This window comes from Ptychodera flava, chromosome 11 (genome assembly GCF_041260155.1).
Source record: "Ptychodera flava strain L36383 chromosome 11, AS_Pfla_20210202, whole genome shotgun sequence".
In the NCBI taxonomy this organism is placed as follows: domain Eukaryota; kingdom Metazoa; phylum Hemichordata; class Enteropneusta; family Ptychoderidae; genus Ptychodera; species Ptychodera flava.
In genome coordinates this window covers 15,309,776-15,331,755 of record NC_091938.1, presented here as the reverse complement: position 1 = coordinate 15,331,755, position 21,980 = coordinate 15,309,776, and the positions used below count along the sequence as shown (strand labels likewise).

General features: G+C 37.2%; 1 protein-coding gene across 11 annotated transcripts in view; it reads right to left on the bottom strand.

Annotated features, from left to right (window-relative positions):
- The window catches only part of LOC139143618 (tensin-1-like), a 188,830-nt gene that overhangs the window by 118,363 nt on the left and 48,487 nt on the right, over window positions 1-21,980 (bottom strand). Inside the window, exon 1 of one of the 11 annotated variants that reach the window (XM_070714104.1) lies at window positions 1,361-1,609. The exons of 9 other annotated variants lie outside the window; for them this stretch is intronic. In XM_070714104.1, the coding sequence (XP_070570205.1) occupies window positions 1,361-1,387 (27 nt within the window). In that variant the 5' untranslated portion in view covers window positions 1,388-1,609. Of the gene's footprint in view, window positions 1-1,360; window positions 1,610-21,980 lie in introns of those variants that run through there. One more of the 11 variants, XM_070714088.1, reaches the window with a different exon arrangement.

Sequence of the window (21,980 nt, the reverse complement as noted above, 5' to 3'; positions counted from 1 at the left end):
GTGACTCCTTTTCTACAACCATCGGGAAATTATAATTAGCTCATACTGTTCTCACTCTCGGTATGCAGTTCAACCCTGGGTAATACGAAACTTTCCTGCCTCTGTTATCATCTGTAAACATGTTGATGCTAACCGAGTCTCACTTCACAAAAATTTTGATGAAATTCAAACTCAGCTTGTTATCGATATCAAAGTTCTGTGAGTAAAGTATGAGGTGAGTCAAAACGCTGGCCTGCAGAAAATCAAATCCGTTTAGAAACCCTGTAAGCTTTGAGTCGTACTTTATCAGCGTGTTTCATGCATGGGATAAAACTGGAAATTCTGAGCTGTCAAAATCGATAACTTTCACTTTACGATATGCTTTTTTAATTGAAAAACAAATAACAGCTGGTGTGGTGCCCACTCTGCCGATGAGATAATAGAATAACACTGACAAAAAACAGATAAAAAGAAATGAAAACAGATGAGACGTGACATAACAATTAATTATCATGATTATAAAAACAGGAACATTAATTAAAATTGAAGTCACTATTTTCATCTATCCAATACACTGCAGCTAAGTTACGTGTTCTGTTGATGAATGTAACTGATTTACCATACATATTCATGTGGAAATATTGCTTGTATTGCCTTTTGCAGTTACCGCAAACAGAATTTAGCATTCAACAGATGGAATTTCATCAGAATTTTATAAATTAATGCTGCTAAATTCTATGAATTCATCAAATTTAAGAGTTCTCCATAGTTGATTCATGTCAAATACAAAACACAATACACTTGGCAAATAAGAAGGGTTTCAAGCCCAAAGAATGCATATACCGGTATATATACAATTAATGGTAAATATCATAATTTCTAACTTTAAAACGTATACAGGAATAAACTCCTATTCTCCTTCTCATTGATGAAATTGTCCCTATCCAATTACAATGTTACAATAAACACTCACTTTCTTAATTGAAAGGGGCAACAATACCCTGGATGTTGACACGAACAAGATACAAAATTGGAACACTGAATCATACGTCTGAGCATGCATAGAATACCGTCGTACAAAAAACCATGAAATTGGTTCTTATAATCTGGTTCAGACAAAACAGGCAAGAAAGAAACTTCATGAAAATATCATTTCTAGAAGACTAAAATGTGTAACTAATCTGGTATGTATTGGTTTGAAAGTAAAGTACCGTACAGTATATCATATGGCAGAGAGAAAGTCTGATTTATCAACTGACACGGAGGCATGGACAGTTCCGTTTCTACAAAACAAACTAAACATCGATATCACCAATGCCAAAGCTCGATGCTACTCATGCAGCACACAGACACAGACAGAAACTTGAAACTCAAACAAAACCTTCCTATCTGACATACATAATCCCATGTCTTCTGGTTCGATGGACACCTATTCCTTGAGTTTCATCCTTGAAAACGTTCTCCCCGATCCCGCCGGCTGGACTCTATCCAGATCTAGCACGTACCCTCTGTCGGCCTTATCCGTACACCAATCCACACTACAAGTGAGCCAAATTTTTTATCAACTGCTGCTCTGATGGAGTGCAGTTGATTCTCTCCTGGTCGCAAACGCACGCACAAGTTCACAAGTGTTAGTAAACAATATCCTGCCCGGACAGTCGCAAATTACGACTCAATTACAGCAGTGACAAGCGAGGGAGCCATCCATAACTAGAGTGCCTGGGGAGTGCAACTTGGGGCTGATTTACGGTGATATTATACAAGTATCTGATCTTCTTGACAATAGGCAGCTGTATGATTGCTTCATCCGAGGCTAGATGTGGAAACAGCTGTCAGGTTGAGAATTCTGCGATATGATGTCCACCTCTTGAAATCATCAGTGCTGTGGAGTTCATAGACCCTATAAATACTTGGTCATAATTGTGCAAATTCCAGAGATTGCGATAAGATTTCACAGCTAAAGGCAGCACTAAAAGATACCCGTGATGACCACAGGCACATGCCCACAACTTGTGATACTCTGAACCGCTAGGGCCACACACTTTATACTTTACGTTTCCACAACATTTATTGTTACTAAAATAGAACAAGATCAATTACTGGTACAAGTTACAGTACATGCAAAATTTATAGCTTTGGCTACATATTTCTTTCAACATCTGTTTTTTTTGAACTATCAAATACACTGGATGATTCAAATTTTGTTCACCACAACGAGAAGCTAACCCTCAAATTTATTGACAAAGACAGAAGTTTTCTTTGGATCAGTGACATTTCTATTAACCTGTCATAAGAGTTCTGCCTAAAATAGATGGTGCAAAGTGTTTATCCTACTTTATCTGCTGTAAGGCAACTTAACTGTTTGGGATGTCAATTACATAAAGTTATGGGTGTCTATCATTGCGGCAAACAATAGTTAGAATGTTAAAAGCATTTTTGTGGTTCCAAGGAATAATTTTTCCCCAAAAATTTGCTTACCTGCCTTAATCAATTTGACATCTTCACCAGATGGATGCTTTCTTGTGCCAAATACTGTGGTAAATAGGAAGTCTTGCTTACTGTTTTACATAATGCAATTCTGATAGAAGATTGATTTTCAGTAGGGATGGTGATATCCCTATTCCCTCACACTGACGTTTTATTGTAAACATATCATAGCCCAAAGTGCATGACGTGCTGGGTGGGACAAGTTTCATGTACATTTGTCAAATATTTTGTTTGTCTTGACCAGAATATAATCTGCTTGACAGAGTGAACTGATCATGGAGATAGGTGGAAACTTTCTTTGTAACCAACACTTTTTCATGAAATCTTACTGTACTCTGATACTTGTACCAAATACATGTATGTATGATTATTCCAACTGATGCAGTCCACACTGAGTGGCACATGAGTATTAATACCATCAAGCCATACAGAAGACATTCTTACTCTCACTGGGGAGAGCTATACCTTTCTACAAAGAACTTCACCCCACTGGATTGATTCAGAGATCTTCGACAAAACAAGAGTTTAAACCATCATACATCAGAAAATATCACTTTTATAAGACATCATACCTTTTAAAAAATTTTGGCAGACCCAAGCTATCTTGTAAGGTTGTCTGTGATCGATCCATTTTGTAATGTTATATACTTTTTCCAACTGGTCTGTGATTTGTACAACAGGTGCATAAATCTTGTAATAAATGGAAAGTAGATTTCTTAACACACTATTGGTTGCCCTGTAACTTTTCTGGTCACATGGTTTCCAATCTGCATACATCGCCAGAATTTGTGAATGAAGAAGACTCCATACATTCGTAGACATTGTTGAAGGTGGATGAGGAAGATCTTTTCTTTAAATTCCAAAGAGTTATACAAACGTGGAGATGGTATGGCCATCAGGTTAATTGCAAATACTTGAACAAGTCAGTAATTGTAGCGGATGCATTACTCTTAGTCCCCTTTATGTTTACATTGCCTCTAACCACACAACATTATACAGTTCGCGGACTGACTGTCAATTTACAACCATTTACACTGTCAATTACAATTGCTACTTCACGTTACATATTTCATTACACGGGAGTAGATGAATTAACCAATGGCGACAGTGCAGAATCAACAGCTGTCGACTGGGAAAGTAGACTGATCTGAAAATGAATCTGCATCCACACCTGCAGGCCATAAGAAAGATAGGCTTTGACTGTTATTGATAAACTAGCTCTGGAGCACAGTTTATCACTGAGATGAATTATCAAGCTTTGAATTGTCAAGAATGAGTGATTCCTTTCCGAACTAAAAACATTCTACCAACATTGTGTCTGGATTGGCAACTCAGCATTTGGGTTGGTGATAGAGATAGCAGCTAATTTACACCACTGAGTTTCATGTTTTGCATGCAAAATTTCCTGTGATCTGTGAACTACAACCTTATAATATGATCAATGTTAAATAATTTAAAGAACTTTATCTTTATTAGTGCTAAAATTTCCTAAATAATTTCCAATTTCACTGACAGTTTTTTCATTTTTAAAGCATTCAATGGCAAGGCTAACACCAAATGAAATCTTGTTAAATGAACCCTTTTGTGCATTGAACAAGGAATTTGTAAAAGTCACATTGAAGACATTTGATTCAATGGTCATTCTATGATATTACCATCAGATCACAATGATATACATTGATGTAAAATTCATCAAACAAAAAGATGACTGTATACAAAACCAGCAGATTGGGTATCTGTATATTGATAAACTTCTCTGGGAGGTCTTGGGACTCATGTGACCTTAAAATAAAAACAAATCCCTACACAGAACAAAAAAGGTTGCAGAAATCCTTTAGCACGAATGTTGCAATATAGAAAAAATACATTTGAAAATATTTTGCTTGTGTTTGATTCACAGACAGATAGTTTACTTATCAAATGAAATTTAAAATCATGCAGCTTACATGTTTTCAGTAAAATTGCCATCTGCAAAAATACAAACACATCAGTGTAGACATAGCCACAGTCAAAAGAGCGACTGACAACTTCATGGCTACAATGCTATACGACATTTTTGTTGACGGAGAAGCATTTTCTTTCTGCTCAAAGTACAAAACAAGATTTACTGAAGCAGTGGTGAAAAAATTTACTGAGGCTGTGGCGAATAAAAATACAAGGAGTATTTACATCTAAGCGTCCACTGGCTCAGTAAACATAATTTACTCAACACAACAAGTGTGGTTCTAAGGCCAAAAAAAAAATTGATTTGTTTCTGGTCAGCGCGCACATCATTTCAAAGTGTGCGCGTCAACTCTTTTTTTTCCTGTTTTTCATTTCAAAAGGGGAAAATGTATCAAATTCCAGCCAAAATTTAAAAAAATGAAAAAAAAAATCGCGTCACCACATCATTTTTGCCCCATGTCAATGACCAGAAACAAACCTATTATTTTTTTTGGCCTAACCTTGAGGTTTTTATCATGTTTAAGTACCCATAATTTGTGCACACTGCCGCTGATTAGAGAGTTCTTGGGTTTCTTGACAAGAATCTGGGTCATTTGATATGGACCATCAGATGCTGATAGGCCATGGCCAAGATGACTTGTTTAAACTCCCTAATTGGTAACACTGTGTTGCCATTGATCTGAGTGTCAGGTCACTGACAAGATACATATCAAACATACAAACTTCAAGTTTGTTATTATAGCCCCTGAATAGTCATTGCATCCTAAACAACACAAGTAATCTTTCCACATCATTGCTTTCTCTGAAAACCAAATAGAGAGAGTTACTTATACGGTGTTCGAACAAAATTTTCATCAAAACTTTGACTCAAGTTTCTTTGAAAAATCTAAAGAACATGCATAGGCTACAGTAGCTTCTTGAATCACAGATATTCCCAGGGTCTCCTTTCACACATCTGAAAATTTTATGCTGTGAAATGGCACAGTGAGTACTGTTTTCAAAACCCATAGTCAAGGAAATGGTTTGGCAATATCCATTACTACTGCTGGTACCTTGGTATGTAAAGAAGGTCATTGGTAAATTCCAGGCATGCAACCAAAACATATATTGACCATGAAGTACACAGAGACTGTGTCTGCAGGTTACGATCATCTTGGATGTCCAAGGCTTTTAAAGAATGTCAGCAACAACTGTCTGAGTAAATCAGCCAACTGTACATTGACTTTACACCATGAAACAATGCACTTCAACTATCAAATTCTCAAGAGGAATGTCGCTTTAGTTTGAACTCAAAAATACAGTCTGTGAGTAGGATAACAGGCTGCCAATCTGAAACTTTGGAAGTACCATCTTGGTTAAGTATACTGAGTAAACCATGAAGTTCCCACTTTATGAGAAGTTTTTGTTCGCACAAGACTTTCAATATCATTGTGTGTTTATCCTGACATGATATTCTGCATGAACTGCACTGTATTGTATTTTCTGTCCTACAGGTTTAATTGGAAATTTCCTTTGAGGACACATGTCTGCGTACCAGAAATCTCATACATGTAGGAGATTATTCTTTCAACATTTTTGTAACCAAATACATGTATTTATTTGCGATGTACACTGCACCAGTACACATGCAGTGTCTTCCTCCGATTTCACTCATGTCTCATGTTCTCTTCTTTTCCTGTCTATCATTTGTGTGTGCAGATTTTTTAATGCATCAATTGATCACTACAACTCTGGAACATTTTCATTTTGGATGGCTACATGTACACAGCACTGTACAAGTATTTGCTATAGTATTTCACAACACAGATCAATGCACCACTCCGGGACATTATTTGAAACATAAGGAAGTGACATCGATCCATTTCTAATGAAATCGGGAAGAAGCATTAATTACTGGCAGTCACTTGCAGGGTGAAAGGTCTGGGAATTTTTAGCTGATCTAAAAAAAATCTTGAAATATGGGATTTTGCATCATAGGATATTAATATTGCTGTATCAGCTTGCCATTATTTAAGACATGAAAACTTTATGAGATGGTATTTGGGCCACAGAAAACTTTAGCTTTGTTTCATCCAATTCTGGTCATCACCGTCATTACTTTTAGATATTCAAGTCATGCATTTTCCCTCTTCTTCACACAAAATCCTCACCACAGTTTTCTCAAAAAAAGTTACAAACAAGCTAAAGGGCTAGCCTTATCTTCACAACCATGACATGCTTGAAAAGAAAATGTATTTCGCTGTCAGTGAAAATATTAGATCTGTTGTGGTAATGTCATACCAAAGAGATAAACAGAAAAACATGAAAATAACAAAATTTTCATGACTTTTGCCAAAATGTCCATAAACATTTTTCCCCCTTGGCCTAACCATATCAAGATGTCAGTTGGTCTGAATGTAGCTAAAAAGATTATAATTATTCAAAAATACCCTTTTCCAAAATTTCATTTTTTCCCGGAGCATGTACAAATCGATGACTGTAATACTATGTGATTTTCAAAGACGAAGTCTGAAGATATCAGAAAAACTTTGAGCAATGTGATGAACACCATAACAAATACTTAATCATTCAGTGGTTGAGATGTCCCCAGTTTTGAAGAGCAGATAAAGCAACAGTTAACATATGCACAGATAGAATTTTAACTGGTGGTAAAGAAATATATGTAGTATGTCAAATTTCACTTTTGATTTCATCACTCTAAAATGCAATACTTAACAGGGGGAAAAATCAGGAAGTTAGTTGGGATAATATAAAATTTAATTCTTTGAAAATGGAAAATCTCTGTAGCAAAAGTCTGCAGAACTTTAAAGCAATCATCCCATGTACACTGTATAATGTACAACCAGGCCATCACTTGTAACAGATTTAACCCCAGGGAAAAAATTTGGTACAACCTACAGACGCCCCACTGACATAACTCATGATTTTATCAGACAGGGTATTTAGTGCATGTCAATGTTTATCAGTTTCAAGTGTGTCAGTGATTAGAGTCAACTGAGGTATACATAAACATGGTTTTACTAGTAATTGCTTGCACTTGCCCCTTTCATTGCCAAGGTCAGATGAGGATGTTTCAATAAAGAAGACTGTGGAAGGCTATGTTACTGTGATTTGAGAGCACTTGCGATTTGACATTGAAGCGCAGATATTAGCCTGGCTATTGGTGACGTGTATGTGGCAGTTTTCATTCTGAATCAAAATTTCATAGGTTGATCAGATTTCCGATACACACTGAACACGAAAATGCAGCTGTTGAAAAGTCTTTCTTGGTTTATAAAGAAAACAATGACCATCTTATCTGGCATTCTCCACTCTATTGGGAAAAAAATCAAAGAATTCTGAACGTTCTCAGTTGGCACTATTTTAGGTTTAAATTCGAGTGAACCATGTTAAAGTCCTGTACACCAACTGATCCTTGGCTGGGTAAGCTGTAGGCTGTATAGCTCAGTTTCTTGAATTACCAGTAAACAACATCTGTGCATCTATGCTACCTAAGCAATGCTTTGCGATGCTCAAGAGTAAATTTGCCATAAAAGATACTGGCATCCTCTTGCCAAAATATCACGTTTTATATTATAGATATGCTGGTAACAGAAAGATGTCAGTGGGCTGACATTAACAAATGGTAGATGCAGTACAATCCTGGGAGCGAGTATCTACATGTACTTGATCATCACTGTGTCTTGGGACATGTCTGAAGAAAGAGGCCCTTGTTCTATGAAGGTATGACCCTTCATGTATCAGCCAAGCATGTCTGACAACACATCAATTACTGCATTCCTCTGCAATTTCACCTGACACTCTAACAACCTGTAACATTAGCAAATAGCTGTAATATTCAAACTTTGAAAATATGCGTGTGTACTGTTCACAAGTTCATGCACTCTAAACCTGTGTTGTTGTCAGTGCAACAAAGCTTTAAAATAAAACACTCATGTAATTTTGTCCTCTACATCTAAACATGTAGCGTTTCATTTGATCAACTTCACTCAAATAGAGCCGTGTCCAAAATCAGAATGGGTTGCACCATAGACCCCCAGGGAACTCTGGGTAATTTATTGACCACACCAAGGACTGTTAATAGCTTCAAATCATTTGGGACTATATTTGAATAAAATGCATCGGAGGTTGAAGCTGCATGTCGCGACCCTAGAGACTGCACATGTAAGTGTTCATTTCAGCAAGGTAAGACTTTTTTATTTCAACGACCTTTTATAACCTCTCCAGCCAGAACATTTTTTTTCCACACATCACAAAACTCTTGCAAATGTGGGGTATTGAGAATTCATGTCAAACTCCCTCCGAAACAACATCTCTAAATAATGGCAACCAACCAGAACCAAACATGTTAAGGTATTACGCAGTATGATTATCGCGACTGTTATAAGGGACCGTGCCATCGCACAGTATTGAATGTAACACAAAGCTTTCTTGGGTATTAACAACACCATTTTACATCAGACTATTAAACCTTAACGGGCTCTCGGTGACTTTAGCCTGTAAGAGAATATGCCTCTTTCAAATAGAACAAGATTAAACGCAAACAGACAGGCTTTGGCAAGAAGTATTTTACGGCGGGCAGTTATAGCAGAAAATCTTTACTCTTTGGAAAACCTGAAACCTCCCAGTCTATACACGTACATATTCTGATGTCACGTCGTCTCAAGGAGGGGGAGCGCTCTTTCATTTGACAAGGATTAAGCATAATATGCCGCTTCGTTTTGACTGGTTAATTTCAAGGAGGATTTGCAATTTTGTGGACATCTTCCCTCTGAAAAATGTGTTTACAAGAAGAATAACTGCATCTGATTTTTGACAAATCACAGCTGGTTATCGCTGTCTTCAAAAACTAATTTCCTCATATCTTGTTGCCGAGTCCAAACAAGTGTTGATATTCATAATCAGATTTTATCGAAAACTAGAGGAGCAACGGATACCAGCAATGAATTTATACATGATGCTATAAATCATTGTCCGTTGCAGGTTATCGTTCATTCTGAAGATTTGTTATCATGGGTTACAAAGTTTTCACAAGATGTCTGAACTTCTCATTTATAGATGTAAAAAAATTTTTTCATTGATGTCAGTCAGTAAAAATTGTAATCAGCGAATATTCTACATGTAAAATAAGTGATGCTAGAAGCATGACTGATTATCACTAATTTAAGCAAAATCTACCAATGAAAAGCAATCATTCTGTACCATCAGAACCAGAATTTTGTGATTATGAAAATTTTTTTATCCAAATTAGTGCTTAATACATCTAACATCTTGCAACTGTCACTCTCAGTTGATTGCCAGTTGTACCATCATTGAAACTATCATAGCAATAAATGATTGTCTGAAAAATAAAGCTTGTTTTAAACCTGCTGAATCATACAAATCTCATGCATGACTTTTACACTGACAAAAATCATGGACTATGCAAAAGAAATACTGTTCAGGATGCCTGAAAGGGCAGAGAAAAGATTGATGTTAAATGGCCATTGAGGGCGCTATCTGGCCAGAGCTGGAAACCTCTTCAGTTTCTCTGAAGAAGCCTTGGATTCAAAGTTACCTTCAAAGTCATGAATGTACATGGCAGTATCTGTGCACTTTGTAAGAAGGTCGACAAAAACACAGAAGTGAAAATTATCCATTGATTTCTCTGCAATTTTCCCCAGACCAGTGGAAGTCTTGTATCATAAAAATATTTCTGAGCTCTTTTGCAATTCCTGAAAACATATCAATTTACAATTAGGCAATATAAGATCTGTCAAGTTGCACCAGTTTAAAAGCAATTACATGCAGATGGAAGTTAAAATTACATGTTTACCAAGAGTTAAAATTAAAGTCTGTGCAGAGCTGAACATCAATGCACATAAAATCAGTTAAATATGAACTCGTTTATGGTGACATTTTGCCAACTCTCTGTCAATGTCATCGATTAAGGCCTAGTTAAACATGCAAATATATGCGTAAGTATGCATGAAAATACTCAAGAGATATAAAAAATACCTTGTTGTATTTCATTTTTTCATATACAGTGCTATGGTACTTTTCTGCAACAACCTAATTCAACACATATTTGAGCTTTGTAAAGTGAGAGAGATCTACCAGTACTTTCTATGACATGAAATCTGGTCTAATTAAAAACTATACACAGGTAACTACTAAACACTAAACCTTTCACTGCACTTCGAATTAAAACAGGTGCCAGAGATCTTCACATCACACTAGTGACAACATTATTGCAAAACAACATTAATCAGAATCAAGTATGCTTGCAGCTGGCCAGTATATGTATAACAATCATCCCAGCTATAAGTTTAACTATTGACAAATATGGTTTTAGTTCTTGACACACATGAGAACTTAAAAATAGAAAGCTGACAGCAAAGGAATGCAAAAACTATAACTACGTATTTCACATGAATGCTGAAGCTTGGAAAATTTCAACAATCCTCTGATAGTATTGCTTAAGTCTAAAAACACATAGTACCCGGCACAGTATATTTGACATAAGTTTCATCAAATACGTCTATTTACTGTTTTGGAACACCAAAGTAGCGCTTGTATCAGATAAAATCGATGGAATCACATGAAAATGAAGTCAAAACACGTCTCAAAATTAGAACTTGCATCCAGGGTGTAGGAAGGAGAATGCCAGAAATGCATTACTTATAATGTAAACGCAGGGTATGTTTTCATGTCAAAAATATGCAATACAGTCAGGGCAATCGCGATATTATCATTTTTCTAAATTTCATTCTTTCCAAGTATGACCAGGAGAAAAAACTCCTTGTCACATTGTTAACTACAGTACTGCAAACTGGTATTTTAAATCATCAAAAAAAAATCACATAATGTGAGCTTTGGATTTTTCCAATCAGCTTTCTTAAAATAATAATGTAGAACACTACGTCTCAAAATCATGCTGATCTATAAAGTTGTGTTGACATTATTCAGACTGGATTCAGAAATATCCACTTATACCATAGCTATGTAGGTCATTTCCCCCACACTCATCATGACCTGAGTTCAATCAGTCTAGAACATTCCAAGGTCACTGCCCTTGATGACCTCACAACCTTGAATTCAATTAGTCATGTTTGGAATGTTCTGGAAAGTTGATTAGTTGTGTAAGAGAGATAATTTTAGAACAGTAATTAGCATGTCAATAAAAGTTCTAGATTGTTCTTATATGCCTTTATAAAAGGGACGTGCACAGCTTCCAGTCAGACTTTTGGGATCGTGTCTCTTGTGTGTTACTAAACTCCAGCAGTAGTCATTCTCAAGACCTTTCAAGACCTTCACCTGCCAACGCTGGATTTATACTGTGGACTTTGTGCAACTTCAAGCCTGCAAGCCAAAGGACTGTTCATTCATCCAACTGACTGTTACAACTCTGAGACTGGAGCTTTGCCGTCCCAGCTGAGATAAGTAGTCTGTACACTTTTAAAGCTTGTACTCTGTCCCTAACTTAGCAATTAGTTTTGTTTTCGTAATAAATTTTGTTTAAACGGAAACTGCTGAGTTCACCCTTTTGTTCGTTTTCTCTGCACGTAACAAATTGGGGGCTCGTCCGGGATTACGAATATTTTGAGCCGTTTGACAACATTTTGACAGCCTTTTCAAAACTACTGTATACTTTGAACTCAGCGAAATTTAATCATGGCGGAATTTAAACCAGAGGAAATGGATGACCTTGATCAGGACACATTTGATTCCCTCAGAAAAGACGACCTCATTGCACTGGCCAATTTCCTTAAAGTAGAAGTCAAAAGATCTATGCGCAAGAGGGAAATACAGTACCGTATTGCCAAACATCTAGTTGATTTAGGCCAATTTGAGGAATCCACCCTGAAAGATTATGAGCCCGAGTCTACCTCTGAACTCAGAAAATTAGAATTAGAAATGCAGACAAATTTGGAGATCAAGAAACTAGAATTACAAATGGAAAAAGAGAGACAGGCATTAGAAAAAGAAAAAATACAAATGCAATTAGAAATGGAAGAAAGACAGAGAGAGAAAGATAGGCAGGAAAGATTAGAAATGAAACGTTTGGAGCTTGGACAGTCAGGAAAATTCTTCCCTTCAGACAAGTTTGACATCACTAAGCATTTCAGGTTAGTTCCCCCTTTCCAAGAAAAGGATGTTGATAAATATTTCCTTCATTTTGAGAAAATTGCTCAGAGTCTGGATTGGCCTAAGGAGTCCTGGTCTATGCTTTTGCAGAGTGCTTTGGTGGGTAAAGCCAGAGAAATTTACATTCAGTTGTCAGTAGAGCAGGCTTCAGATTATGATTCTGTGAAGGAATTAATTCTCAAGGCTATGAATTGGTGCCTGAAGCTTACCGTCAGAAATTTAGGGATTGTGAGAAGGTGAAGGATCAAACTTATGTTGAATTTGCTCGAACAAAAGAACAACTGTTTGATCGCTGGTGTTCTTCTGAAAAGGTCAGTCAGAATTATGACAAATTACGACAGCTTGTTTTGATTGAAGAATTTAAGAGGTGCATTCGGAGTGACATCAAGACGTTTATCAATGAACAAAAGGCAGATACATTGGAGGTTGCTGCACGTTTGGCCGATGATTATTCATTGACCCACAAATCTTCATTTCTCAGCAAACCATCCCAGTCCTTTTCATACAGAAACAATGCAGGTAAATTTAACTCCTCCTTTTCATCCAAGAATTTTTCAAAGGAGAGTAGGAAATCAAATGACAACAGTTCACAAAATTTAAGTAACACTCACACATCATCAGATCCCAAGTCTCAATCTCCTTCTGACAAACAGTTCGGTACACTTTCTTGTAATTATTGTAAGAAGACGGCCATTTAATGTCAGATTGTTTCAAATTGAAAAGAAAACGTGAAGTCAAAGTGGTCAAAGTGGATCTAAGCCAACCGGCTTTATTTCTTCATCAACTCAATTAGAGTCTAATAATGTGTGTAACACATTGTCTGAGGTTAAACCCCTCTTATTCCCAATTAATGAGGTCAAGGTCAATTCTTCTCAGGATAGCATTATGGGTATTTTCGAGCCATTTATTCATAATGGTTTTATATCACTTTCTAGTGATTTCTCTTCCGCTACCCCTGTCAAAATTTTAAGAGATACCGGGGCTTCCCAGTCTCTTTTGTTGGCAGATACCCTGCCGTTTTCTGAAAAGTCATTTTCAGGTTCTAAAGTTCTTATTAAGGGGTAGATTGTAATGACTACATTCCTGTTCCTCTCCATAATGTCTATTTGTCTTTGGACTTTGTTTCTGGACCTGTGACTTTAGGTATTAGGCCTTTTTTGCCTTTTGAAGGGATTCACCTTCTTCTTGGAAACGACCTTGCTGGGGACAAGGTCATTACTAATCCACTTGTGACTGATAATCCTAGTTTAGATCAGGATCCAGAGCCAATTGAACAAGAGATACCCGATTTATTTCCTTCATGTGCCATTACTCGAGCCATGTCAAAGAAAACTTCCGAGAATCAAAATACTCTCAAAAATAATGTCACAGATGTTGACTTAAATGACACCTTTCTCAGTCAGGTGTTTGACACGGATCATTCCGTTATCCCTCGTGGATTTGAAACTTCCAGTAAAACTTCTGCTGACCAAAGTCAGACATTTTCTAGATCAAATCTCATTGCAGAACAACACAAAGACCCAGATATTTTGTCTTTGTTTGACAGGGTAGATGATGAAGGTAAAACTTCAGATAGCTCTGTTTCCTATTATACAAAATCTGGTATTCTCATGCGTAAATGGAGACCTCCAGATGTCTTGGTTGATGACGATTGGGCTATAAAACATCAATTGTTGTTCCAAAGCCCTATCGTGCTGAAATATTGCGCCTAGCCCATGAAACCCCTGGGCTGGTCATTTGGGAGTAAGGAAAACTTATCACAAAATTCTCAGTCACTTTTATTGGCCTAATCTCAGGCAGGATGTAGCACATTTCTGTAAAACCTGTCACACATGTCAAATGGTAGGAAAGCCAAATCAGACCATTCCAAAGGCCCCTTTACAGCCAATTCCTGCATTTCAAGAACCATTTAGTAGGATACTAATAGACTGTGTTGGGCCCCTACCAAAAACAAGATCAGGAAATGAGTACATGCTGACAATTATGTGTACATCAACTCGGTTCCCAGAAGCCATACCACTGAGAAATATAAAGACAAAGACTATAGTGAGAGCTTTAGTCAAATTTTTCACTTTATTCGGCCTCCCTAAATGTGTCCAGTCCGATCAAGGCTCCAACTTTATGTCTGGTATTTTTCAACAAGTAATGGATCAGCTAGGCATTAAACAGTATAGGTCATCCGCCTATCATCCAGAAAGTCAGGGTGCTCTTGAGCGATTTCATCAAACTTTGAAAAACATGATTAGGACCTACTGTTTTGACACAGAGAAGCAGTGGGATGAAGGAATTCATTTTCTGCTCTTTGCTGTTAGAGAGTCAATTCAAGAGTCTCTTCGTTTTAGCCCATTTGAGCTTGTATTTGGACATACAGTCCGTGGCCCACTTAAGCTCGTTAAAGAGAAATTCCTATCAGACGATGATGATTGTCTGAATATTTTGCAATATGTGTCAGATTTTCGTACAAAACTCTCTAAAGCATGTGAATTAGCCAGAGAAAATCTTGAGTCATCTCAGCAGTCAATGAAAACCAAATACGATAAAAACACCTCAAAACGGAAGTTTGAACCAGGTCAAAAAGTTCTTGTTCTACTTCCAATTCCTGGCAAACCACTCCATGCTCGTTACTTTGCCATATCTAATCGATAAGAAATTGAGTGATTTAAATTACATCATAATAACACCTGACAGGCGAAAACAAAAGCAGCTATGTCACATAAATATGCTTAAGCCATATTTGGATAGGGATAATCCTACTATAACTCAGCCTGTCAGTACCGTCAGTTCTGGCCATTATGAAGATAGTGATACTGAAACTGACTTGAGTGAAAATACTCTAAACTCAAAGCTGGGCTCGGTCAAGCTTCAGAACTCAGAAATCCTGGAGAAGCTGGAGTCTACAAAGTTGGCACACCTCCAGCCAGAACAACAACAACAGGTGAAAGAACTGCTCCACGAATATAAACACCTGTTTCAAGATGTTCCAACGAGGACAAACGTCATCTATCACGACGTTGATGTTGGGGACAGTAAGCCTGTAAAACAACATCCATACAGACTGAATCCAACAAAAGCAAAATATCTCCAGGAAGAAGTCAAATACCTGCTGGACAATGACTTTATTGAACCCAGTAAAAGTAACTGGCGTTCGCCGTGCATACTTGTTCCCAAACCAGATCACAGTTATCGTATGTGCACGGACTTTAGGAAAGTCAACACTTTCACAAAGACAGACACTTTCCCAATCCCGAGGATTGATGACTGCATCGACCGAGTGGGAAAAGCCAAGTATGTGACGAAATTTGACCTACTGAAGGGATTTTGGCAAGTCCCTCTGACAGATCGTGCTCGTGAATATCCGCCTTTGTTACGCCAGACGGATTGTTCCAGTACAAGGTGATGCCATTTGGAATGAAGAACTCTCCGGCAACGTTCCAACGGATGATCAACGACGTCATATCCGGGCTAGACGGGTGTGCAGCTTACGTTGACGACGTCATTCTGTATAGTGACACCTGGGAGGAACACATCAAGCTCATGCGGAAGTTCTTTGAGAGACTGAGTAAAGCAATGTTGACTGTCAACCTTGCCAAATCTGAGTTTGTATGGGCAAGGGTAACTTACCTCGGACATACTGTAGGACAGGGTGAGGTAAAACCTGTTGATGCCAAAATCAGTGCCATTTCAAGTTTTCCCATACCAAACTGCAAACGACAACTGATGCGCTTTCTCGGTATGGCTGGTTACTACAGAAAATTCTGTCCAAATTTCTCCACAATTACTGAGCCTTTGACTAACTTACTTAAAAAGAAAGTACAGTTTGTTTGGTCAGAGCAATGCCAACAGGCATTTGATACACTTAAAGCCATACTGCAAAGTGCCCCAGTATTGTCTGCACCAGATTTCACTTTGCCATTCAAATTAGCTGTAGATGCTAGTGATACGGCTGCTGGTGCTGTTTTATTGCAAGAGGATAGTCATGGTGTAGATCATCCTGTTTGCTATTTTTCACGCAAATTTAACAAATCCCAGAGAAACTACTCTACAATTGAAAAAGAGTGTTTATCTTTGATATTAGCTTTACAGCATTTTGAAGTTTATGTTACTTCTTCAAATCAGCCAATAGTGGTTTATATTGATCACAACCCTCTTGTTTTTCTGCAGAAATTTAAAGGCAAAAATCAGAGATTGCTAAGATGGAGTTTAATGTTACAGGAGTTTAATCTTGACATTAGACATATCAAAGGCAGAGACAATTTAATTGCAGACTGTCTCTCTCGTATTTAGAAATTATTGTTGTTCACTTTCAAGAAATTTTATTGTTGTTCACTTTCAAGAAATTTTACTTTAGAGTAAAACAAAATTTGAGTACTTAAATCCTTTTCAAGATTACATTTGTAAAAGAAAGATTTTTCTTTGAAAAATTTTCTTTTTTGAAGAGGGGTGTGTTATGTAGGTCATTTCCCCCACACTCATCATGACCTGAGTTCAATCAGTCTAGAACATTCCCAAGGTCACTGCCCTTGATGACCTCACAACCTTGAATTCAATTAGTCATGTTTGGAATGTTCTGGAAAGTTGATTAGTTGTGTAAGAGAGATAATTTTAGAACAGTAATTAGCATGTCAATAAAAGTTCTAGATTGTTCTTATATGCCTTTATAAAAGGGACGTGCACAGCTTCCAGTCAGACTTTTGGGATCGTGTCTCTTGTGTGTTACTAAACTCCAGCAGTAGTCATTCTCAAGACCTTTCAAGACCTTCACTGCCAACGCTGGATTTATACTGTGGACTTTGTGCAACTTCAAGCCTGCAAGCCAAAGGACTGTTCATTCATCCAACTGACTGTTACAACTCTGAGACTGGAGCTTTGCCGTCCCAGCTGAGATAAGTAGTCTGTACACTTTTAAAGCTTGTACTCTGTCCCTAACTTAGCAATTAGTTTTGTTTTCGTAATAAATTTTGTTTAAACGGAAACTGCTGAGTTCACCCTTTTGTTCGTTTTCTCTGCACGTAAACCATAGCTCCTACATGTATTCACGGCACCAACGATAACAAATGGATAGCACATGTAACATACAGCGAAAGTAAAAATTCCTTGATTGATAGGAATTTAAAAAACACTTGAAAGGCAAAGATTTAAAATATGAGGTACAGAATGACCAGAGTCTCTGTTGCTGACTTACCTGACAGCGAGATCAAAAACTCTGATAGAGAATGGCTCTCAAGTATTTGAACACTGGCCTTCCAATGTGCAAGTGGTTTCAGTACGAAGACTTAAATCAGCCTCACTCTCACTTGGCAGGTCATTCCACGTAACGTGAACTGAGTGAGACTCAAGGGAAACAACGCCACTCCTGAGGCGCTTTTAACCGACACTCATAAAAGATTCTGCATGAAATAAAATTGCAAATAAGATGCTGGGACGAACGAAATACTCTTTTTGAAGTAGGGCAACACACTTCAAATGGTAAATGAACTTTCGTTGGCCATGACGTGCAATGTGGTCAACCTCTTCTTGAAACTGCCCACAAATGGTGCTGTTGCAGCATTAAATATTTTGTTGATGATGCCATGAAAATATCTGTACATAATATTCATCAGAAAAAATGACATTCAATGTCATTGACACCATCCATAATTTAAAAGACATCTTCCTATCATGTTTCTATCACTACTGATGTAGCCAGTTTTTCAAAAATCATTAATATTTAATGTCTGAATTACAGATACTAAGCACATCTACTCGGAAATCAGTACAGCATCTGTGATTTATCCCATAACCTCTTTTAGGTAGTTTAATTGGATCGTCACGTTCAGAGGTGTTAAAAACCCTCAGGCACGAATCATTATTACCTCGTACAAAATGATTTATTTCTGATTCACAGGATACAACGCGACAAATTCACACACAGTTTTTGTACGACAGAATTTTCCTCTAAGGCAAGTTTGTCCGTTTGAGTGTAAAGAAATATCACCACACATGTACTTGTGGTTCATTGTCCAGGCAAGTCTCATCCTACTGTCTGTAACATAAACTTTGACAGAGAAACCAGGACCTGCTCACCCCAATTCCCTGTGAACAGGTCCCCGATCACTATTGATAACAATGGATTTGGGCCAAACCATGATGGTGAAAGGGTGGACAACATTAATGTTGATATCCCCATGCAGCTTGTTAATTACAGAATGTAGCATTCATAATTTTTTCATCACAATTACTATGCAAACTATTTCAGTAATTGTAAAATTCAAGTGAAAAGTTCCCTAATGGAGGAACTATCACTATTAATTATTGAAACTGAATAAGATTTTATATTTTTCTTTTACATCTTTTTATGAATAAATCATAATAATATCTAAAGTGGAAACGGCAGCTGTAAACGTTTCGACAGGAGTTCAACTTGCCAACTCAAAATTGTACATACACTGTGTTTTAGCCTGCACTCAAAACTGATTGAAATGGTACATGTAAGTAACAAAGATTTGATCTGTCACAGATATGGCTGATAAAATGCACATCTTGTCGAGTGAATACCTGTGCTGCTGCACTTGTCAGAATGTAAAAATATCTTTGTTTTAACAGTAGATGTATGTTTGATAGCTGAACGTAAAGTTGGAATGAAATGAGCACAATTGTGACTCATAAGTAACTCCTGACCACAAATGATCCAGATGAGGGCTCTAATCATATCAATTTCAGTTACATCCATGCAAATAACAACCCCGGTAATCACTAATGATACAATTTTACCACGGGAGGAAAAGTGGTTGCAGGTGTTGGGGAATTAACTCGTCAAATCTGACATTTACATGACTAATAAGAACACCAGCTCTGCTCTTTCAATGAGTGTACATCCCGCTAGACTCCACAACAACCTTCATGGATTTGTGAAAATTGTGTTAGTACAGCACACTACGGATATGACCTTTGACCTCTTATGATTAAATTTTCCTTACTTGCTATCTGCTCTGTGTGTGTGTGTGTGTGTGTGTGTAATTGGTTCAAAATTCCATGTAGAGCCAAAAACTATGCAGATCGAGACACTGAGAGTATTTGGAACAAATTACTTTCAAGCAATCACAACTTCCAGAGTACGAAATCAATACAGACAAATCATTAACCTGCTTATTCCTCCCTAATAAACACGTCCTCACTCATTTTGAGTGATATTGAACATGTGCATGACTATTTTATTCCTGACAACCATGTGAAATTTGACATTTCCCACTTGTCGTCAAGGTGATGAGGTGCTGCAAGGAGTAACGATAAAATATATGACATCTGCACTTTATTGCCCCAGTGAAGTGATATTTTTAGTGATCATTGAATATTTATGGGACACGGTACGGTGAATTTGACATCTATGAGCTCTATCAAAATTGATTTGAGGTATGAATGTCTTGAAAGCTATTCCAACTGAACTGTAGGAGGTAATTCATACCTAAAGGGGAAATTATTAGCAGAATTAATCAACATGACATACATGTAAAGCAAACACTTGCCCAAAACAGACCTGGGAAGTGTTTGCTTTTTCCTGCTGAAGTATTACATGTATTTCCACTGAACAGAACTTCCTTCACCATGGAGAGCGCCCTCTTCAGTTCAATCTCCCTGTAAATCGTGAGCAGGATGAACCAATTGATATTACAATGACAGAACATAACTATCTGAGAATTCATGGTTAAATCATTCACACATTTGATCTCCCATCTTAATATTTGGATGAATTATTTCCTATCATCTTGAATTGTCATTCATTTAAAATGATTTTTTTTCCAAGTGGACAAACAGTATGCCAAAGACAACAGATAACAGATATACATGAACTAATACCGTTACTGGTACATCCTGTACATGCACATAATAATGTATGGAAATATGCAAATTTCAGAGTCATATTTATGCATATGCAAATACTGTATGCAAATTTCATACTATAAATTCAAGTTCAAAGCTGTATAAGCTTACCCTTAAAAAAAAGCCTGATTTTGAGGAAATTAACCCTAAAATACTCATCTCCCTCCAAAGACATCCAACTTTCCCTTAGACAACAAAACAGCTGATAAACATTCCTTGGTGGATAGGGTACTCAACAGTTGGCAAATAAAATATTGCCTGTGTAATTTGTCACACTCTGTGATCACATGAAATTGAACACCACTGAAATGTGACAACACCAACAGAAGATCCTAATCCTCTACCTAATACAGTTATGTCTGTGGAAAACATTACACTGATTTGCGTCATTGCTCAAATAGCTCGCATGTCTAACAAACCAAAATTAGAATTAAATGGTTGTAGGGTGATTGACTTTCCTCTATCAAAACAATTCAGTATTTGCACTGCAGTTCAGCTCAGAAGTGCAATTTTATAATGGCAGAGAGGTTAAGAATAATAATGTACAGTAATAGTGGATGACAATTTGTGACAACATTGAGTCAATTTTGAATCACCTTTGCACTTGCCATATATACTGTGCATATGGAAATTTTGATGACACAACTTTCTGAGGTAACATTACAGGAAAAATATTTGAGAAATGGAGGTAGTGTACAACTGCTGTTAACACTGTTATAGATTTAACACATGTTTAACACCAATACTTTCACAATTAACTGACTCTGAGATCAAGTGGGCTGCACTGAACAGTATACAAACAGGTGGAATTTCTTCAGTGTGAGAATATGTCTTCATGAAATTCAGATAACATCGGTTTTTTTTAAAAACAAGTGAACCAAAAGACTTGGGTCATTCCGGGTAATACTGAACCTTGTCTGGAAGTTGTTGTTTATGATACACTAATGGGATCTGGCCCAGAACTGTGTTTTCTTTCAACTCAGGGGGGATGAACCAGACACAAACCAACCCACTGTAAGGGCCAACATTTGAGAACGATTAGCTGAAAAGGTTACCCAAGGTCAAGAAGACAGAGTCTGGAACTGGTAAATATCCGAGGGAATGTAGACACTTATCAACATATGAAAATAATCCAGACATGCATGGCTTTAACCCGAAGTTTCCTGAATGTTCTGCATTAGTGTATTCCCTGCTGTGGGCCACATTTGAGCAATCAGTATTGGGTGGTCTCGGTGCTGAATTTAAAAACGCAGACACCAAAATTGGCGGACATTGAGACATGCAAGAGGAGCATTTAATAGATGCCGAAGAATTTAACTCCGCTTCTGAACGTTCTAAGAATCCAACTGATAACCATCAGTTCAAACTTTGATGGAGCCGAAAAAAAAAAGGAAATGCTGCTCAGGATGTAACTATGATACATGTACATGCAAATAGTCATGTCATAAATATACAACATGCAAAAAAGTTTTTATATGATCCATCAATACAATATAAATACTGTACATGTACCGTAGATGTTGATAATGTACTTTTTTGCACTTTTTTGACTACTTGTTACCTCCTTCCAGACAATGTTTAAACTT